The following is a 26,098-nucleotide window of genomic DNA, read 5'->3' as shown; positions in this document are numbered from 1 at the left end:
TTAATCTTAACACTAAGTCTAATATCGCTAACCCTAATGTTGCTAACCCAAATCATAAACTGAACCATAACAGTAACCCTAAAACTAATGTCACTAACCCTAACCATAAACCTAACAGTAATGACCCTAACCCTAACAACACTAACTGTAACCCTACCCCTACACAGAAATCTTGAGGAAGCATGAAGAACTCCTCTTTACATCATAGAAATCAAATTTCTACTTTTATGAAAGGTCAAACTCTACCATACGATCCATCTAAAATTTTCTTGAAGACTTGGAATACACATTAACCAATAAATGGAATATATAGTAGAGTTTTATAAGAGTTCTCAGTTGTTTCTTAAGTGCCACCATAGAATAAAGAAATCCATTAGGAATTTTCTGTATATATTTTAGGCAGGCAGATTGAGAGACAAATGACGTACCTAACTACATAGATATGAATAAGCATAAACCATAGAGATGTTTTCCTCCTTCCCTTCATATAGTATATTTTGATAATAGAAAGTGTGTTTTGATAATAGTCTAGAGTTTGAGATATTTTAAATCTTTGTTTGCTACATTTCATTCTTTTATGCAATGAAAAAGGAAGATTAAATGGGGATGAATAGAAAATTATAAATTTCAAATTAGAATTTTCCTCTACCAGATCGACATTTCTCCCTATTAAATGTCAGACATAATTGAATAAAATATAATACGGCATGCAGGCAATTGCTGTGACAGAAATATATTGTTCATTTTTCCATTCCATGAAATAGGCAGAACATGGTAACGGGCAGGATGTTGGATAGGGTGGAGCATTGGAAGAGGCGGAGTGTGGGAAAGAGGCAGAGCATGTGATAGGGAAGGGCAGAGGATGGAGCATGGGATGAGATGAGCCCTGGGAATGAGCAGAGAGTGGGAATAGGTGGCGCGTGGGAATGTGCGGGGTGAGGGAACTGGAATGGCGTGGGAAAGGGCGGGGCGTGAGTGTAGAAGGAATGTGGGAAAGGGTGGAGTGGAGCTGTGGTGGCACGTGGGAAATAGGTGGAGAATGGGAAGCCTCTGGGCCAAGAACAGAGCGTGGGGAATAGGCAGAGGGTGGGAATGGGCGGGCCTGAATATGGAGAGTAGGACTTTGCTCCTATAAGCCTTAGGGTTAATGTTAGAGTTCCAAGGACCAGACTATTTCCCACTCCCAGCCCATTCCCAAGCCCTACCTTTTCCCATGCTGTGCCTGATCCAAGGCCTGCCTCTTTCCATGCCCTACTAATTCCCACACTCCTATTAAATACAACACCCCACCCATTCCCATTCATCACACCATCACAATTTCTGCTTATTTCCCACTCCCAAACCCACGCTGTGTCTCATCCTCTGCTTGAGGCTCTGCCCCACCCATACCCACACTGCACATATTCCTACGACCTGGCTATTGCCACGCTCCTTCTAGTCTCATATCCAGCCCATTCCCATGACCTGCTTGATCCCACACTCCACCTATTTCCCACACCCTACCCATTCCCATCACCTGCTTCTTCATACGCTCCAACTTCAGCTCCACGAGTTCCTATACCCCACCCATTCTCACGGTTAGCCTGTTCCCACACCCTGATAAAGACGTTTGATAACTAGTTATGGTAAGCATGTTTTTCTTTTTTTGAAGGTTTGTTTTTTGGTTTTTTTTACGGAATGTAAATGCATAGATCTTAAGCAAGTACCATCAGCTCATTTTAAGAACTTGTCACTAAAATCCTTTCTTATGTATGAATACTTCCTTTGCATAACTAGTTATCTTGTATTCAATTGGGTATCTGTTGAATGTTGTCCTATATTTGCTTCCTAAAGCAAAACTTTATTTGAGAGGGGAGTAAACAGAACATTTCCTGGCTATGTTCTTCTTTAATTTCAGCTGTGGAACTCAAAAGGTAAAAAACCTGAGCACGTTCCAGAGGCAGTTGAAATAAACTGTCAGGGAAGGTGAGAACATCTGCATGGATTATGCTTATTCATCTCTATGTTGTGAGGTACATCATTTGTTTTTCAAGCTGCCTGCAAAAATATATAGAGAAAATTGCTAATATATTTCTTTATTCGATGGTGGCACTTAAGAAACTACTGAGAACATAACCTTCTGTATCATAAAATAATAGTGTCAGATGCCCCTGCTACAGAGTATAGGAGAAAGGGTTTATAAAATAAATACATTTTGGGTGACATTAAATACGGAGAAATATCGGTTGCGTGGAGTAAAATTCTATTTTGAAATTTCTAAATTTGTCTTCATGGCTATTACAATATTACACTTTCATATCGTAAAAGAATGAAAAGCAGCTACCAAAGATTTAAAATAGCTCAAATTCTAGAAAAATAGCAAAAAACTATTTCTATTAGCAATCTCTAATATATATTTCATTTATTGTTTTATGAATATTCAAAATCATGAATAAAATTGTAGATGGATTTTATGGTAAATTTTAACCCTTTCATAATAGAATAAACTTGATTTCTATGATGTAAAGAAGAGTTCTTACTGCTTCCTTAAGTTTTTTGTTCAACCACTCATCATCTGCGTCTTGTAACTGCTCTGGCACACTTTGGAGATGAGAACATTTGTGTATTTAATATTTTCAAAATCATAGCTTCTGATAAATACGTTTGGAGACTGATTATCGCAAGAGTGGTTTTGTTTGTGTGTTTGTTTGTTATTTTGATTTTTTTTTAAGAATGTAAATGCATTGATCTTAAGCAAGAACCATCAGCTAATTCTAAATTTCTATTCATCGCTATTTAATCTTACTCTTTCTTTGCATAAAGGAATGAAAAGTATCTACCAAAGATTTAAAATATCTCAAATTCTAGAAAATTACCAAAAAACACTTTCTTATATTAAACTCTACTAAATATTTCATTTAGTGTTTAATGAATATTCCAAATCTTAAAGAAAATTTTTGTTGGATTTTATGGTAAAAGTTAATCCTTTTATAACAGAAGAATTTTGATTTCTATGATGTCAAGAAAAGTTCTTATTGCCTCCTCACTGTTTCTATGTAGTGTTTGCGTTATGGTTAGGGTGATTAGGGTTAGGGTCATTAGGGTTGTGGTTATGGTTAGGGTTAGCGACATTAGTTTTAGGGGTACGGTTATGGTTCAGTTTATGGTTCCGTTTAGCGACATTAGGGTAAGGATTAAGGTTAGTGATATTAGCCATAGGGTTAGGGTTAGGTTTGAGTTCCAAAGACCAGACGATTTCCCACGCCCAGCCCGTTCCTAAGCCCCATCTTTTCCCATGCTCTTCCCGATCCTAAGTCCTGCATCTTTTCATGCCCCACTAATTCCCACACTCCAAATATGTCCAACACCCCACCCATTCCCATTCATCACACTACACATGTTTTGCTTATTTCCCTACCCCAGACTGTTCCCATGCTCTGCCTCTTCCCATGCTTGATCCTCAGACCCACGTATACCCATGACGCACATATTCTTACAAACTGGCTATTGCCACACTCCATCTGTTCTCACACCCAGCCCGTTCCCATGACCCACTTTTCCCCATACTCCACCTATTTCTCAAGCCCCACCAAATCCCATCACCTGCTTGTTCCCATGCTACATCATCAGCCCCGTCAGTTCCCAAGCCCCACCGTTTCCCACACTCTGCCTGTTCCCACATCCTGCCCATTCCCATGTCTCACCCAGGCCCATGCTCTGCCTGTTCGCATGCCCTGCCTGTTCTAATGCCCCACCCATTCCAACACTCTGTCTTTTCCCATGCCCCTCCCATTCTCACACTCTGCCTGCTTTAATTCCCCACCCATTCTGATGCCCTGCCTGTTCCCATACCCTGCCCATTTTCACACCCCACCCCTTTCCATTCTCTACCATTTCCAATGCCCTGCCCATTCACACGTCCCCCCATTTCCACGCCCCGCTGATTCCCATCACACTCCATTCTCAGCCCTGACTGTACCCACGCCTTGCCCATTCCCACTCTCTGCCTATTCCCAAACCATGCCCTTTCCCACACCCCACACACTGATATGCCCTGCCTCTTCCCAAGCCCTGCCCGTTCCAGAGCCCCGCCTCTTTCCCATGCCCCAGCCATTTCCACGCTCCATACTCAGCCCCACCTATTCCCACCCTCTGCCTATTTCCCACGCTCTGTTCCTGGCCCAGCTGCTGTCAGAAGAGATGCTGAGCAAGAATGTCCATGAATGCTGCAGAGCCTCTGGAGATAAAACTGCAGAGAGCTTTGATAACAAGCTAGCCTCCAGCCTGAGAAAATTCAACATCAGTGGCAAAAACAAGAAGGCATAGAAACAATAACAGTGGTCACGAGGAGCTGGGAAAGGGAAGAAGAGCTGCGGAAATTTTTATGAAGGACTTGCAGGACTGCTGTTGACATTTCACTAAGGTATAAAGATGAGGTTGTAACAATAATCTTGGTCTCAGCTTGAAATGAAAGCAGAGTCAGTGTCTGTTTAATACGCCACAAGCTGCCTCCCACTCTCCACCTATTTACCATGCTCCACCACAGCTCCACTCTACCCATACCAACGTTCCTCCTAGAATCACGTCCCACCCTTTCCCACACCTTTCCAGTTCCCACACCCCACCTGTTCCCATACGCCACCTATTCCCACTCTCTGCTCATTGCCAGGGCTCGTCTCATCCTATGTTCCATACTCTGCCCTTCACCATCACTTGCCCCTCATTACAAGAAGGATTTTGAGGATCTGGAGCGAGTCCATGAGAAGCAACAAAGATGGTGAAGGGGCTGGAGAACAGGCCTTATGAGGAGCGGCTGAGAGAGCTGAGGGTGTTTAGTCTGGAGAAGAGGAGGCTGAGGGGAGACCTCATTGCTTTCTTTAACTACCTGAAAGGAGGTTGTAGAGAGGAGGGTGCTGGCCTCTTCTCCCAAGTGACAGGGGACAGGACAAGAGGAAATGGCCTCAAGCTCCGCCGGGGAGGTTTAGGCTGGACATTAGGAAAAATATTATTTCACAGAAGGTCATTGGGCACTGACAGAGGCTACCCAGGGAGGTGATTGGTCACCTTCCCTGGAGGTGTTTAAGGCACGGGTAGACGAGGTGATAAGGGACATGGTTTAGTGTTTGATAGGAATGGTTGGACTCAATGATCCGGTGGGTCTCTCCCGACCTGGTTATTTTATGATCTATGATTCTATGATTTTATGTCCCTGCTACAGAGTATAGGATAAAAGGGGTATAAAATAAATACATTATGGGTGACATTAAATAGGGAGAAATGTCAATCGGGTGGAGGAAAATTCTAATTTAAATTTCAGAATTCTATTCATCACTATTTAATTAAGGAAAATTAGGTTAGGGTTAAGGTTAGACTTCCAAAGACCAGACAATTTCCCACACCCAGACCATTCCCAAGCCCCAACATTTCCCATGCTCTGCACGATCCTAAGCCCCGCCTCTTTCCATGCCCTATTAATTCCTACACTCCAATTATGTCCAACACCCCACGCATTCCCATTCATCACACCATCACAAGTTCTGCTTATTTCCCACTCCCGAACCATCCCCACGCTCTGGCTCTTCCCCTACTCAAACCTCTGCCCAGCCCATACCCACGCTGCACATAGCAGAATGACCTGGCTATTACCACGCTCCTCCTATTCTCACACCCAGCCCACTCCCATGATCTGCTTTTTCCCAAAATACACCTATTTCCCTCGTTCTGCCAATTCCCATCACCTCCTTTTTCCCATGCTCCAACCTCAGCCCCACCCATTCTTGCACCCCACCCATTCCCACGCTCTGCCTGTTCCCACACCCTGCCCTTTCCCGCGCCACACATATTACACATGCCCCACCCATTCCAACGCGCCATACTCAGCCCCACCTATTCCTACCCTTTGCCTGTTCCCACGCCCTTCCAGTTGTAATGACCCATCCATTCTCGCGCTCTGCCTTTTCCCGTGCACCCCCCATTCCCACGCTCTACCTGTTCTAATGCCCTGCCAGTTCCCACGCCCCACTTTTTCACAAGCTCTGATGTTCCCACACCATGCCCGTTCCCATGTCCCACGTATTTCCCACGCACCTCACATTGGCACACTCAGCCTGTTCCACACCCTTCCCATTCCCATGCTCCATACTGTCCCACGCTCTACATTTTCCCATGACCTGCCCGTTCCCATGCCCTGCCTATTTCCCACACCCCACCCATTCCCACACTGCATAATCAGCCCTGCCCATTCCCACCTTCTGCCAATTTCCCACGCTGTGTTCTTGGCCAAGCCCCTTCCCAATATCCACCTATTTCCCAGGCGCCACCACCCCAGCTACAATATACCCGTTCCCACATTCCTCCTGTACTCACGCCCCTCTGTTTCCCACACCTTTCCAGTTCTTACACCCAGTCTGTTCCAATGCACCAACTATCGCCACTCTCTCATGGGTGAATTTAATGATCTCAAAACTATAGCTTCTGATAAAGGCTTTTGATACCTAATTATGGTAAAAGTGTTTTCCTTTGTTTGTTGGTTGTATTTTTATTATTTTATGAATATAAATGCATAGATCTTAAGCAAGAACCATCAGCTAATTTTAAGACCTTATCATTAGAATTCTTTCTTATGTATGAATATTTCCTTTGCATAACTAGATATCTTGTATTCAATTGGATATCCCTTGAAAATTGTCCTATATTTGCTTCCTAAAGCAAAAATTTATTTGAGAGGAGAGTAAACAGAACATTTCCTGGCTATGTTCTTCTTTTTATTTCATTTCTATGATGTAAAGAAAAGTTCTCTCTGCTTCCTCAAGATTTCTACATAGAAGTAGGGTGTAGAGTTAAGGTCGTTATGGTTATGTTAAGGGTCATTAGGGTAAGGGTTGTGGTTAGGGTTAGCAAAATTAGTTGTAGGGTTACGGTTATGGTTCAATGTATGGTTCGGGTTAGCATTATTAGGGATAGGTATAGGGTTAGAGGTATTAGCCTTATGGTTAGGGTTAAGGTTAGAGTTCCAAAGACCAGACTATTTCCCACACCCAGCCCGTTCCAAAGCCCCACTTTTCCCATGCTCTTCCCAATCCTACGCCCCGCCGCTTTCCATGACCCACTAATTCCCACACTCCAAATATGTCCAACACCCCGCCCATTCCCATTCATCACACCATCACAATTTTGCTTATTTCCCAAGCCCGAACAGTTCCCACACTCTGCCTCTTCCCCTGCTCCATCCCCTGCCCCACCCATACCCACACTGCACATATTCCTACGACCTGGCTATTGCCACGCTCCTTCTAGTCTCACACCGAACCCTTTCCCATCACCCGCTTGTTCCCACTCTCTTCCTATTTCCCACGCCTTGCCCATTCCCATCATCTGCTTTTTCCCACGCTCCAACCTCAGCCCCGCCCATTCCCGCACCCCACCCATTCCCATGCTCTGACTCTTCCCACACCCTGCCCCTTCTCATGCCCCACCCATTCCCACCCTCTGTCTTTGCCTGTGGCAACGTTGTACAGAGAAGATGGCCTGGATGCTGTGGGACTGAGCAATTCTATCAAAGCCTTGAAACAGAGAGTTGAAAGATAAACAAAGGCCAGCTGAAAGGAATACAAGAGCTAGTTGGGTGGGAACAAGCACCAGCTGAAAGAAAAACGATTCAGGAGAACTATCAACATAGTTTATTTGAATGTAACTTGGTTTCTTAGCCTGTGCAGTATTTTAGCAAATTCTATGTTAGTAATAGCTTTATGGACAGCTACCTTTAACCAAGAATACACTGTAGATACCCTCGTGGGCACCCAGAAATGGGACCAAAAAGGGTTTATAAAGAAAGAGCTAAGCTCAATCAATTGAACACTCACTGATCATCTTGATCTCTGTGTTTGATTCCATGACGCTACTGTCTAAATTTCCCCGTGCCCCTCCCATGTTCACGCTCTGGGCAGGGCGTGGAAAATAGGTGGGGCTTGGGAATGGGCAGGGCGTGGGAACAGGCAGAGCATGGGAATGGGTGGGGCATGGGAAGAGACAGGGCGTGGTAATTGTTGGGGCACGGGAACGGGTAGGGAGTGGGAAGAGTCAGAGCATGGGAATGGGTGGGGTGCGGGAATGGGCGGGGCTGCGGTTGGAGCGTGGGAAAAAGCAGATTATGGGAATGGGCAGGGCGTGGGAAATAGGAAGAAAGTGGGAAGAAGCGGGTGATGGGAAAGGGTTCGGTGTGAGACTAGAAGGAGTGTGGCAATAGCCAGTTTGTAGGAATACGTGCAGTGTGGGTATGGGTGGGGCAGGGGATGGAAGAGGGGAAGAGGCAGAGCGTGGGAACTGTTGGGTCATGGAAAATAAGCAGAACTTGTGATGGTGTGATGAATGGGAATGGGCGGGTTGTTGGACATAGCTGGAGTGTGGGAATTAGTGGGGCATGGAAAGAAGCGGGGCGTAGGATCGGGCAAAGCATGGGATAAGGTGGGGCTTTGGAACAGGCTGGGAGTGGGAAATCGTCTGGTCTTTGGAACTCTAACCTTTACCCTAACCCTAAGGCTAATATTACTAATCGTAATCCTAACCCTAATGTCGCTAATCCAAACCATATACCGAACCACAACCGTAACCTTAAAGCCAATGTCACTAACCCTAACCATCACCCTAACCCTAACGCCCATAACCATAACCCTACCCCTACGTAGAAAACTTGAGGAAGCATTAAGAACTCTTCTTTACATCATTGAAATCAAATTTAATATATTAGAAAAGGGTTAACATTTACCAAACAATCCATCTAATTTTTTTTTTCAAGATTTTTAATATTCATGTACCAAAAAATGAAATATATAGTAGAGTTTGATAGAAGAAATAGGGCTTTGGTAATTGTCTAGAATTTGAGATTATTCTATCTTTGGTAGGTACTTTTCATTCTTTTATGCAATGGAGGAGTAAGATTAAATAGTAATGAATAGAAATTTAGAAATTTCAAATTAGAATTTTCCTCCACCACATTGACATTTCTCCCTATTCATTGTCACCCACAATGTATTTATTTTATAAACCCTTTCTCCTATATTCTGTAGGAGGGACATCTGACACTATTTTGTCCAATTCAGAAGGTTATGTTCTCAGTTGTTTCTTAAGTGCCACCACAGAATAGAAAAATACATCAGCAATTTTCTGTATTTATTTTTGGCAGTCAGCTTGAGAGACAAATGATATACCTCACAAGATAGAGATGAATAAGCATAATCCATGCAGATGTTTTCTTCCTCCCCATCAGTTTATTTCAACTGCCTTTGGAACATGCTCCTTTTTTTTGCCTTTTGAGGTCCACAGCTTAACTCAAAGAAGAACATAGCCAGGAAATGTTCTGTTTACTCTCCTCTCAAATAAAGACTCTTTTTTGGAAGCAAATATAGGTCAACTTTCAACGGATATCCAATTGAATACAAGAGAACTAGTTCTTGAAAGGAAGTGTTGATACATAAGAAAATTTTACTGGTAAGTTCTTAAAATGAGCTGATGGTTCTTCCCTAAGATGTATGCATTGCTATTCTATGCATTTACAACTCTAGTAGTCACGAATGATTTATCAGTAGCTATGTTTTTGAGATCATTAAATTCACCCGTTTTCTCCTCTCCAATGTGTGCCAGAGCTGTTCCAGGACATAGATCAGGAGTGGTGAAGTAAAAAAATCCTAGTCTTTAAGTCGCAGACCAAGCTCATATATGTTCACATCTCCCAAAAGAGACATATTCTTAAAAATTTCTCTAGTACCTTGCAAAGTGGAGAATACTCTGCCAAACACTGTGTCAGTTACTCTTACATTTTGGCAACCCTAAATCAAAAGAATGATGCTGTCTCATTTGCACCTTAAGGTGGGAATTGACAGGGTGTGGGAACCCAGAGATTTCAAATAGAAATTTCAACTGAGAATTTTCCTCCCCACAATTGACAAAGAAATTTCTAGATTTCTATTCATTGCTATTTAATCTTACTCTTTCATTGCATAAAAGAATGAAAAGTAGCTACAAAATATTTAAAATACCTCAAATTCTAGACAATTACCAAAACCCACTTGCTGTTATCAAAATCTACTATCTTCTAGATGATGGGGAAGAGGAAAACATCTGAATGGATTATGCTTCTTCATCTCTATCTTGTGAGGCACATCATTTGTCTCTCAAGCTACCTGCCCAAAATAAATACAGAAAATTCCTAATATATTTCTTTATTCTATGGTGGCACTTAAGATACAACTGAGAACATAACTTTCTGAATTGTACAAAATAGTGCCAGATGTCCCTGATACACTTTAGAAGAGAAAGGTGGGACAAAAATAAATACCTTATGCGTGACAATAAATAGGGAGCAATGTCGACATCGTGGAGGAAAATTCTGATTTAAAATTTCTAAATTTGTATTCATCACTATTTAATCTTACTCTTCCATTGCATAGAAGGATGAAAAGTGTCTACCAAAGATTTAAAATATCTCATGTTCTAGGCAATTGCCAATCCCCTATTTCTATTATCAAACTCTACTATCTATTTCATTTATTGGTAAATGAATATTCAAAAATCTTGAAGAAAATTTTACATGGATCTTATGGTAAAATTTGACCTTCATAAAGGTATAAACTTGATTTCTATGATGTAAAGAAGAGTTCTTACTGCATCCTCAAGATTTCTACGTAGGGATACTTTTCCGGTTAGGGACCTTCGGTGTGGGTCATTAGGTTTAGACTTATGGTTAGATTTACCGACATTAGGTTTAGGGCTACAGTTATGGTTCGGTTTATGATTTGTGTTAGCGACATTAGGGTTAGGATTAGGGTTAGTGATATTAGGGTTTGGGTTAAGGTTAGATTTCCAAAGACCAGGCTACTTCCAGGGCCCAACCTGTTCCCAAACCCCATCTTTTCCCATGCTCTGCCCCATCCTAAGCCCCTCCTTTTTCCATGCCCCACTCATTCCAAAACTCCAGCCATGTTCTATACCCCGCCCATTCCCCTTCATCACACCATCACAAGTTCTGCTTATTTCCCACTCCTGAACCATTCCCACTCTCTGTCTCTTCCCCTGCTCAATCCTCTGCCTCACCCATACCAACACTGCACATATTCCTGTGACCTGGCTATTGCCACGCTCCTTCTATTCTCACACCAACCCCGTTCCCATGACCTCCTTGTTCCCATACTCCACGTATTTCCCACGCTTCACTGATTCCCATCACCTGCTTGTTCCTAAACTCAATCCTCAGCCGCGCCTGATCCCACACCCCACCTTTTCCCATGCTCTGCTTATTCCCATTCCCTTCCCGTTCCCACGCCCCACCCATTCCCATGCCCCACCCATTCTCATCTTCCAAACTCCGCCCCGTGCATTCAAACGCTTTATTTCCCATACTCTTTCCCACACTCCCATGCCTTTCCAGTTCCCACACCCCGCACGTTCTGACGTGCCACCTAGTCCCATTCTCTGCTGGTTCCCACGGCTCATCTGATCCCATACTCCATCCTCTACACTTCCCCATCACATGCTCTGGTTCTTCCCAATGCTCCACCTCTTCCCATGCTCCACCCCACCCTACACCCTGCCCTTTCCCATGCTCTGCCTCTTGCATGGACTGGAAATATTTACAATACATTTCTGTCACAGCAATTGTCTGCAGAACTAGTTCTCTTTTATTTAATTGGATATCAGCTGAAAGTTTTCCTCTATTTGCTCCTCTAAGCCTTAGGCTTAAGTTTAAAATAGGAATGGGTGGGGCATGGGAAATAGGCAGGGCGTGGGAATGGGCAGGTTGTGGAAAAAAGGAGAGCATGGGAATGGGTGGGGCGTCGGAAAATGCAGGGAGTGAGAACAATCAGATCATGGGAATGGGTGGGGCATAGGAACAGGCAGAGCATGGTATGATTGGGGAATTGGAATGGGCACAGCGTGGGAATGCGAGGGGCATGGGAATAGACAGAGCGTGGGAATGTGTGGTGCATGAGAATGGGCAGGGTGTGGGAACAGGCAGAGCGTGGGATTGGGTGGGGTTTGGGAAGCAACAGGGCTTTGGCTGGAGTGCTGGAACAAGCAGATGAAGGGAATCAGCAGGACGTGGGAAATAGGTGGAGTGTGGGAACAAGCGGGTCATGGAAACTGGCTGGGTGTGGGAACAGACGGAGTGTGGCAATAGCCAGTTCATAGGAATATGTGCATCGTGGGTATGAGCGGGGCAGAGGATCGGGTAGGGGAAAAGGAAAAGCGTGGAAACTATTTGGGCATGGGAAATAAGCAGAACTTGTGATGGTGTGATAAACGGGAATGTGCGGGATGTTGTACATAGTTGGAGAGTGGAACCTGGCCTTGAACACCCACATTCGGGGTCAGCTTGGATGGGGCCTTGGGCGGCCTGGTCTGAAGGGATGTCCCTGCCCATGGCAGCGGGGTTGGTACTAGATGATCTTTAAGGTCCCTTCCAATCCGAACTATATGATTTGTGATTCCAATTAGTAGTGCATGGAAAGAGGCGGAGCTTAGGATTGGACACAACATGGGAAATGTTGGGGCTTGGAAACGGGCTGAGCGTGGGAAATAGTCTGGTCTTTGGAACTCTAACCTTAACCCTAACCCTACAGCTAATATCGCTAATCCTAATCCTAACCCTTATGTCACTAACCCGAACCATAAACTGAACCATAACCGTAACCCTAAAACTAATGTTGCTAATCCTAACCATAACCCTAACCATAATGATACTAACCCTAACGACCCTAATTGTAAACCTCCCCCTATGTAGATACTTGAGGAAGCAGTAAGAGGTCTTCTTTACATCATAGAAATCAAATTTATTGTATTATGAAAGGGTTAAACTTTACCATACAATCTTCAAGATTTTAAATATTCATTAACCAATAAATGAAATATATAGTAGTGGTTTATAATAGAAAGTGGGTTTTGATAATTTGAGATATTTTAAATCTTTGGTAGATACTTTTCATTCTTTTCTGCAATGAAATAGTAAGAATAAATACCCATGAATAGAAATATAGAAATTTCAAATTAGAATTTTCCTCCACCCTATCGACAATTCTCCCTATTCCATGTCGCCCATAATGTATTTATTTTATACCCCCTTTCTCCTATACTCTGTAGCAGGGAAATTTGGCATTACTTTGTACAATACAGAAGGTTATGTTCTCAGTTGTTTCTTAAGTGCCACCGTAGAATAAAGAAATACATTAGGAATTTTCTGTATATATTTTAGGCAGGCAGATTGAGAGACAAATGACGTACCTCACAATATAGAGATGAATAAGCATAATCCGTGCAGATGGGTCCCTCCGTTCCTTTTAGGAGGGAGTCCCCTACACCAATCACCCTCCTCTTCTTCTTGATGGAGGATGTTTTTATCTTTTTCTGAGGGTGGTGTGGCCTAGGGAAAGATTCTAGGCTGTGGGAGCCATCATCCTCATCCTCAGGATTGGATTCCACCTGCAGCACATGGTACTTGTTTACCAGGGGGATCTGGGGTTTTGCTGTCTAAGTGAGGGGAGCAGGTTTCTTTCTTCTGGCAGGAACTTGCTGCCATTCCCCATCTCTTGTTCCCCCAGCCTTGCAGTTTGCAAGTGGATGGTGTTTGGACACACCAGCTCCAGCAGCTGCTGAGTTAGTGAGAGGGCCCTGCTCCACTGGTCTATCTCCCTCTCACACTCCCTGATGGTCCTTAGCCTCTTTACTTCCTCCCTTAACTCCTCCACCATGGGAAGGAGTCCCCCACTTGAGCACAGCTTTCACAAGTGGAGCCAGTAACAGAGGCACGAGCCGGTGTGGGAGGGGGGCACTGCCTGCAGCCCAGGGGCTGGGGAGTTGCATGCACCCACTGTGGCTCTGTCTGGGTGGCAGCATCCATCCTGCCTGCTGCAGCACACGGAGCAGCTTTAATCTTCTGCTGGGTGGCCACCATGGTCTTTGGTGTCTTCTGCCTAGTCTCTAGGTCCTCTCTGCACCCTGCCTTCTCACCCTGCCCACTCGAACTGCCGCTCAAACTGCCCCGCACCTCTTTGCCACGCTCCTCAACCTGCCACGCTCCTCAACCTGCCACGCTCATCTTTGATGTGCTCCAGGTCACGGTGCTCCCAGGGGGACTGTTTAAATGTCCCGTGGTATCCGCCGGGACCGCCCCCTCCCGTCAGGCACCGCGCAAGACCAGCTTGTGGGGGCTGTCAGCACCCCCGCCCCCGCCTGGGTTTTTCTGGGATTTTCCCGGCTCAGGGAAAGTCTCACCACCTCAAAAAGTCCACCCCAGCACAGAATTTACAGTCCTGCTGCCGGGTGCTGTTGAAGAAGCAGTGTTAATGGCTTCTCAGCGTTTAAATCTCCAGAGGTAGCCATCGGAACCGCACCCTCCCATCAGGCACTGCACGGGACCGGCATGTGGGGGCTGTCAGGACACCCGCCTGGGTTTTCTGGGATTTTCCTGGCTCTAGGAATCTCCCACAGCCTCAAAAATCCACCCCACCACAGAACTCACAGTCCTGCTGCCGGGTGCTGCCGAAACAGCAGAAACTTAAGAAACAACTGAGAACATAACCTTCTGTATTGTACAAAGTAATGCCAAATGTCCCAGCTACAGAGTATAGGAGAAAGGGTTTCTAAAATAAATACATTATGGGCGACATGAAATAGGGAGAATTGTCAATCGAGTGGAGGAAAATTTTAATTTGAAATTTCTATATTTCTAATCATTGATATTTATTCTTACTATTTCATTGCAGAAAAGAATGGAAAGTATCTACGAAAGATTTAAAATATCTCGAGTTCTAGACAGTTACCAAAACCCTCTTTCTCTTAGAAAAGTCTACTATATATTTCATTTATTGGTTAATGTATATGCAAAATCGCGGAGAAAAGTTTAGATGGATGGTATGGTGAAGTTTAAACTTTCATAGAAGTATAAATTCGAGGTAAGAGTTCCAAAGACCAGACTATTTCCCATAGCCAACCCATTCCCAAACCCCAGCTTTTTCCCATTCTCTGCCCGTTCCTACGCCCCTCCTTTTTCCATGCCCCACTCATTCCAAAACTCCAGCCATGTCCAACACCCCGCCCATTCCCGTTCATCACACCATCACAAGTTCTGCTTATTTCCCACTCCCGAACAATTCCCACGCTCTGTCTCTTCCCCTCCTCAATCCTCTGCCTCACCCATACCAACACTGCACATATTCCTGCCACCTAGCTATTGCCACGGTCCTTCTAGTCTCACACTAAGCCCGTTCCCATGACCTGCTTCTTCCCACACTCCACCTATTTCCCACGCCTCGCCAATTCCCACCACCTGCTTGCTCCCATGCTCCATCATCAGCCGCGCCTGATCTCGCACCCCACCCATTCCCATGCTCTGCTTTTCCCACGCTCTGCCAATTCCCAAACCCCACCCATTCCCATGCTCTGCCTCTACCTACGCCCCACCAGTTCCCATGCTCTGACTGTTCTCACACCCTCTATTTTCCCATACCCCACCCATTCCCACACTCTTCCTCTTCCCACTCCCTGCCCGTTCCCGCGCCCCAACAATTACCACGCCCTGTCTGTTCCCATGCCCCACCCATTCCCATGCTCTGCCTGTTCCCACACCCTGCCCATTCCCAAGCCCCACCCTTTCCCACGCTCTACCTTTTCCCACGCCCTGCCCGTTCCCAAGCCCCGCCTATTTCCCACGCCCTTCCCAGAGCGTAAACATGGCAGGGCCACGGGGAAATTTAGACAGTAGCGTCATGGAATCAAACACAGAGATCAAGATGATCAGCGAGTGTTCAATTGATTGAGCTTAGCTGTTTCTTTATAAACACTTTTTGGTCACATTCCTGGGTGCCCACGAGGGTATCTCCAGTGTATTCTTGGTTAAAGGTAGCTGTCCATAAAGCTATTACTAACATAGAATTTGCTAAAATACTGCGCATGCTAAGAAACCAAGTTACATTCAAATCAACTATGTTGATAGTTCTCTTGAATCGTTTTTCTTTCAGCTGGTGCTTGTTCCCACCCAACTAGCTCTTGTATTCCTTTCAGCTGGCCTTTGTTTATCTTTCAACTCTCTGTTTCAAGGCTTTGATAGAATTGCTCAGTCCCACAGCATCCAGGCCATCTTCTCTGTCCAACGTTGCCACAGGAAAAGACAGAGTGTGGGAATGGGTGGGGCATGAGAAGGGGCAGGGTGTGGGAAGAGTCAGAGCGTGGGAATGGGTGGGGTGCGGGAATGGGCGGGGCTGAGGTTGGAGCGTGGGAAAAAGCAGATGATGGGAATGGGCAGGGCGTGGGAAGTAGGAAGAGAGTGGGAACAAGCGGGTGATGGGAAAGGGTTCGGTGTGAGACTAGAAGGAGCGTGGCAATAGCCAGGTCGTAGGAATATGTGCACCGTGGGTATGGGTGGGGCAGGGGATGGAAGAGGGGAAGAGGCAGAGCGTGGGAACTCTTCGGGCATGGAAAATAATCAGAACTTAGGATGGTGTGATGAATGGGAATGGGTGGGGTGTTGGACATAGCTGGAGTGTGGGAATTAGTGGGGCATGGAAAGAGGCGGGGCTAAGGATCGGGCAAAGCATGGGATACGGTGGGGCTTGGGAACAAGCTGGGCGTGGGAAATAGTCTGGTCTTTGGAACTCTAACCTTAACTCTAACCCTAAGGCTAATATTGCTAATCGTAATCCTAACCCGAATGTCGCTAACCCAAACCAGAAACCGAACCACAACCGTAACCTTAAAGCCAATGTCACTAACCCTAACCATCACCCTAACCCTAACGCCCCTAACCATAACCCTACCCCTACGTACAAAACTTGAGGAAGCATTAAGAACTCTTCTTTACATAAGAAATTAAATTTAATCTATTAAGATAGCGCTAACATTTACCAAACAATCCATCTAAAATTTTTTTCAAGTATTTGAATAATCATTTACCAAAAAATGGAATATATAGTAGAGTTTGATATAAGAAAGAGGTTTTTGGTAATTGTCAAGAATTTGATATTATTATATCTTTGGTAGGTGTTTTTCATTCTTTTATGCAAAGGAGGAGTAAGATTAAATAGTAATGAATAGAAAATTAGAAATTTCAAATTAGAATTTTCCTCCACTCAACTGACATTTAAATTTCTAAATTTCTATTCATTGCTATGTCATCTTACTCTTTCATTGCATATAAGAATCAAAAGTAGATACAAAATTTTTTAGATGCCTCAAATTCTAGACCATTACCAAAACCCACTTTCTGTTATCAAAATCTACTATCATCTAGATGATGGGGAGGAGGAAAACATGTGCATGGATTAGGCTTATTCATCTCTATCTTGTGAGGTACATCATTTGTCTCTCAAGCTACCTGCCAAAAATAAATACAGAAAATTTCTAATCTATTTCTTTATTCTATGGTGGCACTTAAGATACAACTGAGTACATAACCTTCTGTATTTTACAAAATAGTGCCAGATGTCCCTGCTACACTTTAGAGGAGAAAGGTGGGACATAAATAAATACGTTATGGGTGACAATAATTAGGGAGCAATGTCGACATGGTGGAGGAAAATTCTGATTTAAAATTTCTAAATTTGTATTCATCACTATTTAATCTTACTCTTCCATTGCATAGAAGAATGAAAAGTGTCTACCAAAGATTTAAAATATCTCAAATTATAGGCAAGTGCCAAACCCCTATTTCTATTATCAAACTCTACTATATATTTTATTTATTGGTAAGTGAATATTCAAAAAGTTGAAGAAAATTTTAGATGGATTTTATGGTAAAATTTGACCTTCATAAAGGTATAAATTTGATCTCTATGATGTAAAGAAGAGTTTTTCCTGCTTCCTCAAGATTTCTAGGTAGGGGTAGGGTTCCGGTTAGGGACGTTCGGTTTGGGTCATTAGGTTTAGATTGATGGTTAGGGTTACCGACATTAGGTTTAGGGCTACAGTTATGGTTCCGTTTATGATTTGGGTTAGTGACATTAGGGTTAGGATTAGGGTTAGTGATATTAGGGTTTGGGTTAAGGTTAGATTTCCAAAGACCAGGCTACTTCCAGGGCCCAACCCGTTCCCAAACCCCAGCTTTTTCCCATGCTCTGCCCCATCCGAAGACCCTACTTATTGCATGCCCCACTAATTCCAGGACTTCAGCCATGTCCAACAACCCACCCGTTCCCGTTCATCACACCATCACAAGTTCTGCTTATTTCCCACTCCCGAACCATTCCCACGCTCTGTCTCTTCCCCTCCTCAATCCTCTGCCTCACCCATACCCACACTGCACATATTCCTGCCACCTGGCTATTGCCACACTCCTTCTATTCTCACACTAAGCCCGTTTCCATCACCTGCTTCTTCCCACACTCCACCTATTTCCCACGCCTCGCCAATTCCCACCACCTGCTTGCTCCCATGCTCCATCATCAGCCGCGCCTGATCTCGCACCCCACCCATTCCCATGCTCTGCTTTTCCCACGCTCTGCCAATTCCCAAACCCCACCCATTCCCATGCTCTGCCTCTACCTACGCCCCACCAGTTCCCATGCTCTGGCTGTTCCCACGCCCTGTAGTTTCCCATACCCCACCCATTCCTGCACTCTTCCTCTTCCCACGTCCTGCCCGTTCCCGCGCCCCAACAATTCCCACGCCCTACCCAGAGCGTGAACATGGGAGGGGCACGGGGAAATTTAGACAGTAGCGTCATGGAATCAAACACAGAGATCAAGATGATCAGCGAGTGTTCAATTGATTGAGCTTAGCTCTTTCTTTCTAAACCCTTTTTGGTCCCATTCCTGGGTGCCCACGAGGGTATCTCCGGTGTATTCTTGTTTAAAGGTAGCTGTCCATAAAGCTATTACTAACATAGAATTTGCTAAAATACTGCGCAGGCTAAGAAACCAAGTTACATTCAAATAAACTATGTTGATAGTTCTCTAGAATTGTTTTTCTTTCAGCTGGTGCTTGTTCCCACTGAAATAGCTCTTGTATTCCTTTGAGCTGGCCTTTGTTTATCTTTCAACTCTCTGTTTCAAGGCTTTGATAGAATTGCTCAGTCCCACAGCATCCAGGCCATCTTCTCTGTACAACGTTGCCACAGGAAAAGACAGAGTGTGGGAATGGGTGGGGCATGAGAAGGGGCAGGGTGTGGGAAGAGTCAGAGCATGGGAATGGGTGGGGTGCGGGAATGGGCGGGGCTGAGGTTGGAGCGTGGGAAAAAGCAGATGATGGGAATGGGCGGGGAGTGGGAAATAGGAAGAGAGTGGGAACAAGCGGGTCATGGGAAAGGGTTTGGTGTGAGACTAGAAGGAGCGTGGCAATAGCCAGGTCGTAGGAATATGTGCAGTGTGGGTATGGGTCGGGCAGGGGATGGAAGAGGGGAAGAGGCAGAGCGTGGGAACTGTTTGGGCACAGAAAATAAGCAGAACTTAGGATGGTGTGATGAGTGGGAATGGGTGGGGTGTTGGACATAGCTGGAGTGTGGGAATTAGTGGGGCATGGAAAGAGGCGGGGCTAAGGATCGGGCAAAGCATGGGATAAGGTGGGGCTTGGGAACGGGCTGGGCGTGGGAAATAGTCTGGTCTTTGGAACTCTAACCTTAACCCTAACCCGAAGGCTGATATCGCTAATCGTAATCCTAAACCTAATGTCACTAAGCCAAACCAGAAACCGAACCACAACTGTAACCTTAAAGCCAATGTCACTAACCCTAACCACAACCCTAACCCTAATGCCCCTAACCATAACCCTACCCCTACGTAGAAAACTTGAGGAAGCATTAAGAACTCTTCTTTACATCATAGAAATCAAATTTAATCTAGTATGAAAGGGTTAACATTTACCAAACAATCCATCTATATTTTTTTTCAAGATTTTGAATATTTATTTTCCAAAAAAACAAATATATAGTAGATTTTATATAAGAAAGAGGTTTTTGATAACTGTCTAGAATCTGAGATTAGTAAATTTTTGGTTGCTACTTTTCATTCTTTTATGCAATGAAAGAGTAAGATTAAATAGTAATGAATAGAAATTTAGAACTTTTAAACTAGAATTTTACTCCACCACATCTAAAATCCTCTCTATTTATTGTCACCCATAATTTATTTATCTTATAAACCCTTTCTCCTATGTTCCGTAGGAGGGACATCTGACACTATTTTGTACAATTCAGAAGGTTATGTTGTCAGTTGTTTCTGAAGTGCCACTACAGAATATAGAAATACATCAGCAATTTTCTGTATTTATTTTTGGCAGTCAGCTTGAGAGACAAATGATGTACCTCACAACATAGAGATGAATAAGCATAATCCATGCAGATGTTTTCTTCCTCCGCATCAGTTTATTTCAACTGCCTCTGGAATATGCTCATTTTTTAATCTTTTGTGGTCCACAGCTTAACCTAAAGAAGAACATAGCCTGGAAATGTCTATGGTCTATCTCCCTCTAACACTCCCTGATAGTTCTCTCTTTCTTTACCTCCTCCCTTAACTCCTCCACCATGTGAAGGAGTTCCCCACTCGAGCGCAGCTTTCACAAGTGGAGCCAGTACCAGAGGCACGAGGTGGTGTGGGAGGGGGGCACTACCTGCAGCCCAGGGTCTGGGTAGCTGCATGTACCCACTGTGGCTCTGGCTGGGTGGCAGCATCCATCCTGCCTGCTGCAGCACACGGATCAGCTTTAATCTTCTGCTGGGTGGCCACCATGGTCCTCGATGTCTTCTGTCTAGTCTCTAGGTCCTCTCTGTGCCCTTCCTTCTCGCCCTGCCTTCTTGCCCTGCCACTAAAACTGCCCCGCTCCTCTTCGCCGTGCTCCTCTTTGCCGTGCTCCTCTTCGCCGTGCTCCCAGGGGGACTGTTTAAATCTCCCGCGGTAGCCGCCGGGACTGCCCACTCCCATCAGGCACCGCGCAGGACCAGCATGTGCGGGCTGTCAGGACCCCACCCCCGCCTAGGATTTTCGTGGACTTCCCCACTCAGGGAAGCTCCTACTGCCTCAAAATGTCCACCCCACCACAGAAGACACCGTCCTGCTGCTGGGTGCCACCAAAGAAGTGGATATCCAATATCAACGGATATCCAATTGAATACAAGATAACTAGTTATGTAAAGGAAGTATTCATACACAAGAACGAATTTTGGTGATAAGGTTGGAGCGTGGGAAAAAGCAGATGATGGGAATCAGTGGGGTGTGGGAAATAAATGGAGTGTGGGAACAAGCGGGTCATGGGAACGGGCTGGATGTGAGAATAGAAGGAGCCTGGCAATAGCCAGGTCATAAGAATATGTGCAGTGTCGGTATAGGCAGAGCAAAGGTTCAAGCAGCAGAAGAGGAAGAGCATGGGAACGGTTCGGGCTTGGGAAATAAGCAGAAATTGTGATGGTGTGATGAATGGGAATGGGCGGGGTGTTGGACATAGTTGGAGTGTGGGAATTAGTGGGGCATGGAAAGAGGCGGGGCGTAGGATCGGGAAGAGCATGGGAAAAGTGGGGCTTGTGAACCGGCTGGGCGTGGGAAATAGTCTGGTCTTTGGAACTCTAAGCTTAACCCTAAACATAAGGCTAATACCTCTAACCCTATACCTAACCCTAATAATGCTAACCCGAACCATACACCGAACCATAACCGTAACCCTACAACTAATTTTGCTAACCCTAACCACAACCCTTACCCTAATGACCCTTAACCTAAAAATAACGACCTTAACTGTACACCCTACTTCTACGTAGAAATCTTGAGGAAGCAGAGACAACTTTTCTTTACATCATAGAAATGAAATTTATTTTATTATGAAAGGGTTAAGCTTTACCATACGATCCACCTAAAATATTCTTTAAGATTTTGAATATTTATTAATCAATAAATGAAATATATAGTAGAGTTTTATATAAGAAAGAGGTTTTTGTTTATTTTCTAGAATTTGAGATGTTTTAAATCTTTGATAACTCCTTTTCATTCTTTTATGAAATGAAATATTATGATCACATAGCAATGAATAGAAACTTAGAAATTTCAAATTAGAATTTTCCTTTACCATATCGAAATTTCCCCCTATTTAATGTCTCCCACAATGTATTTATTTTATACTCCCTTCCTCCTATGTTCTGTAGGAGGGATTCTGGCTCTATCTTGTACAATACAGAAGGTTAGATTGTCAGTTGTTTCTTACGTGCCACCACAGAATATAGAAATACATTAGAAATTTTCTGTATTTATTTTTGGCAGGCAGCTTGAGAGATAAATTATGTTCCTCACAACATAGATATGAATAAGCATAATCCATGCAGATGTTTTCTTCCCCCCGTCAGTTTGTTTCAACTGCCTCTGGAACATGCTTAATTCTTTTACCTTTTGAGGTCCACAGCTTAACTTGAAGAAGAACATGGCCAGGAAATGTTCCGTTTACTCCCCTCTCAAATAAATTTTTGGTTTAGGAAGCAAACGTAGGTCAACTTTCAAGGGATATCCAATTGAATACAAGATATCTACTTATGCAAAGGAAGTATTCATACATAAGAAAGAATTTTAGTGGTAAGTTCTTAAAATTAGCTGATGGTTCTTGCTTAAGGTCTATGCATTTATATTCATAAAATAATAAAAATACAACCAACAAACAAAGGAAAACACTTTTACCATTATTAGGTATCAAAAGCCTTTATCAGAAGCTATGGTTTTGAGATCATTAAATTCACCCATGAGAGAGAGGCGATAGTTGGTGCATCGGAATGGGCTGGGTGTGAGAACTGGAAAGGTGTGGGAAACAGAGGGGCGTGAGTACAGGAGGAATGTGGGAACGGGTGTATTGGAGCTGGGGTGGTGGCGCCTGGGAAATAGGTGGATATTGGGAAGGGGCTGGGCCAAGAACACAGTGTGGGAAATAGGCAGAAGGTGGGAATGGGCAGGGCTGATTATGGATCGTGGGAATGGGTGGGGTGTGGGAAATAGGCAGGGCATGGGAACGGGCAGGTCGTGGGAAAATGTAGAGCGTGGGAAAGTATGGGGCATGGGAATGGGAAGGGTGTGGAACAGGCAGAGTGTGCCAATGTGTGGTGGTGGGAAATACGTGGGACATGGGAATGGGCATGGCGTGGGAACATCAGAGCTTGGGAAAAAGTGGGGCGTGGGAACTGGCAGGGCATTAGAACAGGTAGAGCGTGGGAATGGGGGGTGCACGGGAAAAGGCAGAGCGCGAGAATGGATGGGTCATGACAACTGGAAGGGCGTGGGAACAGGCAGAGGGTAGGAATAGGCGGGGCTGAGTATGGAGCGTTGGAATGGGTGGGGCATGGGAAATATGTGTGGCGCGGGAAAGGGCAGGGTGTGGGAACAGGCAGAGCGTGGGAATGGGTGGGGTGCGGGAATGGGTGGGGCTGAGGTTGGAGCATGGGAAAAAGCAGGTAATGGGAATTGGCAGAACGAGGGAAATAGGTGTATTGTGGGAAAAAGCAGATCATGGGTGTGGGCTGGGTGTGAGAATAGGAGGAGCCTGGCAATAGCCAGGTCATTCTACTATGTGCAGCGTGGGTATGGGCTGGGCAGAAGATCGAGTAGGGGAAGAGCCAGAGCGTGGGGATGGTTCGGGCATGGGAAATAATCAGGAAATGTGATGGTGTGATGAATGGGAATGTATGGGATGTTGGACATAGTTCAAGTGTGGGAATTAGTAGGTCATGGAAAGAGGCGGGGCTTAGGATTGGGCAGAGCATGGGAAATGTTGGGGCTTGGGAATGGTCTGGGTGTGGGATATCGTCTGGTCTTTGGAAGTCTAACCTTAACCCTAACCTAATTTTCCCTAATTAAACAGCAATAAATAGAATTCTAGACATTTCAAATTAGAATTTTCCTCCACACGATTGACATTTCTCCCTATTTAATGTCACTCATAATGTATTTATTTTATACCCCCTTTCTCCTATACTCTGTAGCAGGGACATAAAATCATTGAATCATAGATTCATAGAATAACCAGGTCGGGAGAGACCCAACAGATCATTGAGTCCAACCATTCCTATCAAACACTAAACCATGTCCCTTATCACCTCGTCTACCCGTGCCTTAAACACCTCCAGGGAAGGTGACCAACCACCTCCCTGGGCAGCCTCTGTCAGTGCCCAATGACCTTTCTGTGAAATATATTTTTCCTAATGTCCAGCCTAAACCTCCCCTGGCAGAGCCTGAGGCCATTTCCTCTTGTCCTGTCCCTTGTCACTTGGGAGAAGAGGCCAGCAACCTCTTCTCTACAACCTCCCTTCAGGTAGTTACAGAAAGCAATGAGGTCTCCCCTCAGCCTCCTCTTCTCCAGGCTTAATAACCCCAGCTCTCTCAGCCGTTCCTCATAGGGCCTGTTCTCCAGCCCCTTCACCATCTTTGTTGCTCCTCATGGACTCGCTCCAGAGCCTCAACATCCTTCTTGTGTTTAGGGGCGTGTGATGGTGAAGGGCAGAGGATGGAACATAGGATGAGATGAGCCCTGGAAACAAGCAGAGAGTGGGAATAGGTGGTGTATGGGAACGGGTGGGGTGCGGGAACTGGAAAGGCGTGGGAAAGGGCGGGGCGTGATTCTAGGAGGAATGTGGGTATGGGTGGAGTGGAGCTGTGTTGGAGCGTGGTAAATAGATGGAGAGTGGGAAGCAGCTTTTGGCATATTAAACAGACATGGACTGTCATTTAAGTTCAACTGAGGCCAAGTTTATTGTTACAACCTCATATTTATACCATAATGAAATGTCAATAACAGTCCTGCAAGTCCTTCATAAAAATTTCCACAGCTATTCTTCCCCTTCCCAGCTCCTCGTGACCACTGTGATTGTTTTTATGCTTTCTTGGTTTTGCCACTGATGTTGAATTTTCTCAGGCTGGAGGCTAGCTGGTTATCAAAGTTCTCTGCAGTTTTATCTCCAGAGGCTTTGCAGCATTCATGGTCATTCTTGCTCAGCATCTCTTCTGACAGCAGCTGGGCCAAGATCAGAGAGTAGGAAATAGGCAGAGGGTGGGAATGGGCGGGGCTGAGCATGGAGCGTGGGAATGGCTGGGGCATGGGAAATAGGCGGGGCTCTGGAACGGGCAGGGCGTGGGAAAAGGTAGAGCGTGGGAAAGGGTGGGGCGTGGGAATGGGCAGGGAGTGGGAACAGGCAGAGGTGGGAATGGGCGATGCGCAAGTACCGGCAGGGCTGAGGATGGAGGGTAGGAAAAAGAAGGTGATGGGAATCAGCAGGGCAGGGAAATGGGGGGGGCATGTGAACTGGTTGGGGGTGGGAAATGTTAGAGCATGGGAATGGGTGGGGTGTGAGAATGGGGAGGGCGTGGGAACAGGCAGAGAATGGGAAGGAGTGGGACATTTAAACAAGCAGGGCGTGGGAAAATGTAGAGCATGGGAAAGGGTGAGACATGGGAATGGGTGGGATGTGGGAACAGGCAGAGCGTGGGACATGGTGGGGCTCGAGAACTGACGGGGCTGAGGTTGGAGCCTGGGAACAAGCAGGTGGTGGGAATCTGCAGGGCTTGGGAAATAGATGGAGTGTGGGAACAAGTGGGTCATGGGAACAGGCTGGGTGTGAAAATTGAAGGAGTGTGGCAATAGCCAGTTTGTAGGAATGTGTGCATCGTGGGTATAGGCAGGTCAGAGGATCGAGCAGGGGAAGAGGCAGAGCATGGGAACAGTTTGGGGTTTGGAAATAAGCACAACGTGATGGTGTGATGAATGGGAATGGGCGGGGTGTTGGACACAGTTGGAGTGTGGGAATTAGTGGGGCATGAAAAGATGCGGGGCTTAGGATCGGGAAGAGCATGAGAAAAGCTGGGGCTTGGGAACGGTCTAGGCATGGGAAATAGTCTGGTCTTTGGAACTCTAACCTTAAACCTAACCCTATGGCTAATATCTCTAACCATAATCCAAACCCTGATGTCGCTGAACTGAACCATAAACCAAACCATAACTGTACCCCTAAAAGTAATGTCGCTAACCCTAAACATAACCATAACCCTAATGACCCAAACCCTAACCATAACCCTACCCCTATGTACAAACCTTTAGGAGGCATTAAGAACTCTTCTTTACATCATAGAAATCAAATTTATTCTATTATAAAAGGGTTAAACTTTACCATGAAATCCAACAATAT

At 45.1% G+C, this 26,098-nt stretch overlaps 1 protein-coding gene across 1 annotated transcript in view; it reads right to left on the bottom strand.

Annotated features, from left to right (window-relative positions):
- The window catches only part of LOC138732512 (olfactory receptor 14A16-like), a 42,673-nt gene extending 24,238 nt beyond the window's left edge, over nucleotides 1-18,435 (bottom strand). The window contains exon 1 of the mRNA XM_069879114.1: nucleotides 18,310-18,435. Coding sequence (XP_069735215.1) covers nucleotides 18,310-18,435 — 126 coding nt within the window. The remainder of the gene's footprint in view (nucleotides 1-18,309) is intronic.
- Between the last annotated feature and the right edge of the window lie 7,663 nt (nucleotides 18,436-26,098).

This window comes from Phaenicophaeus curvirostris, chromosome 33 (assembly GCF_032191515.1).
Source record: "Phaenicophaeus curvirostris isolate KB17595 chromosome 33, BPBGC_Pcur_1.0, whole genome shotgun sequence".
Classification (NCBI taxonomy): domain Eukaryota; kingdom Metazoa; phylum Chordata; class Aves; order Cuculiformes; family Cuculidae; genus Phaenicophaeus; species Phaenicophaeus curvirostris.
The sequence above is the reverse complement of the archived record's forward strand: the minus strand, read 5'-3'. Positions and strand labels throughout refer to the sequence as shown.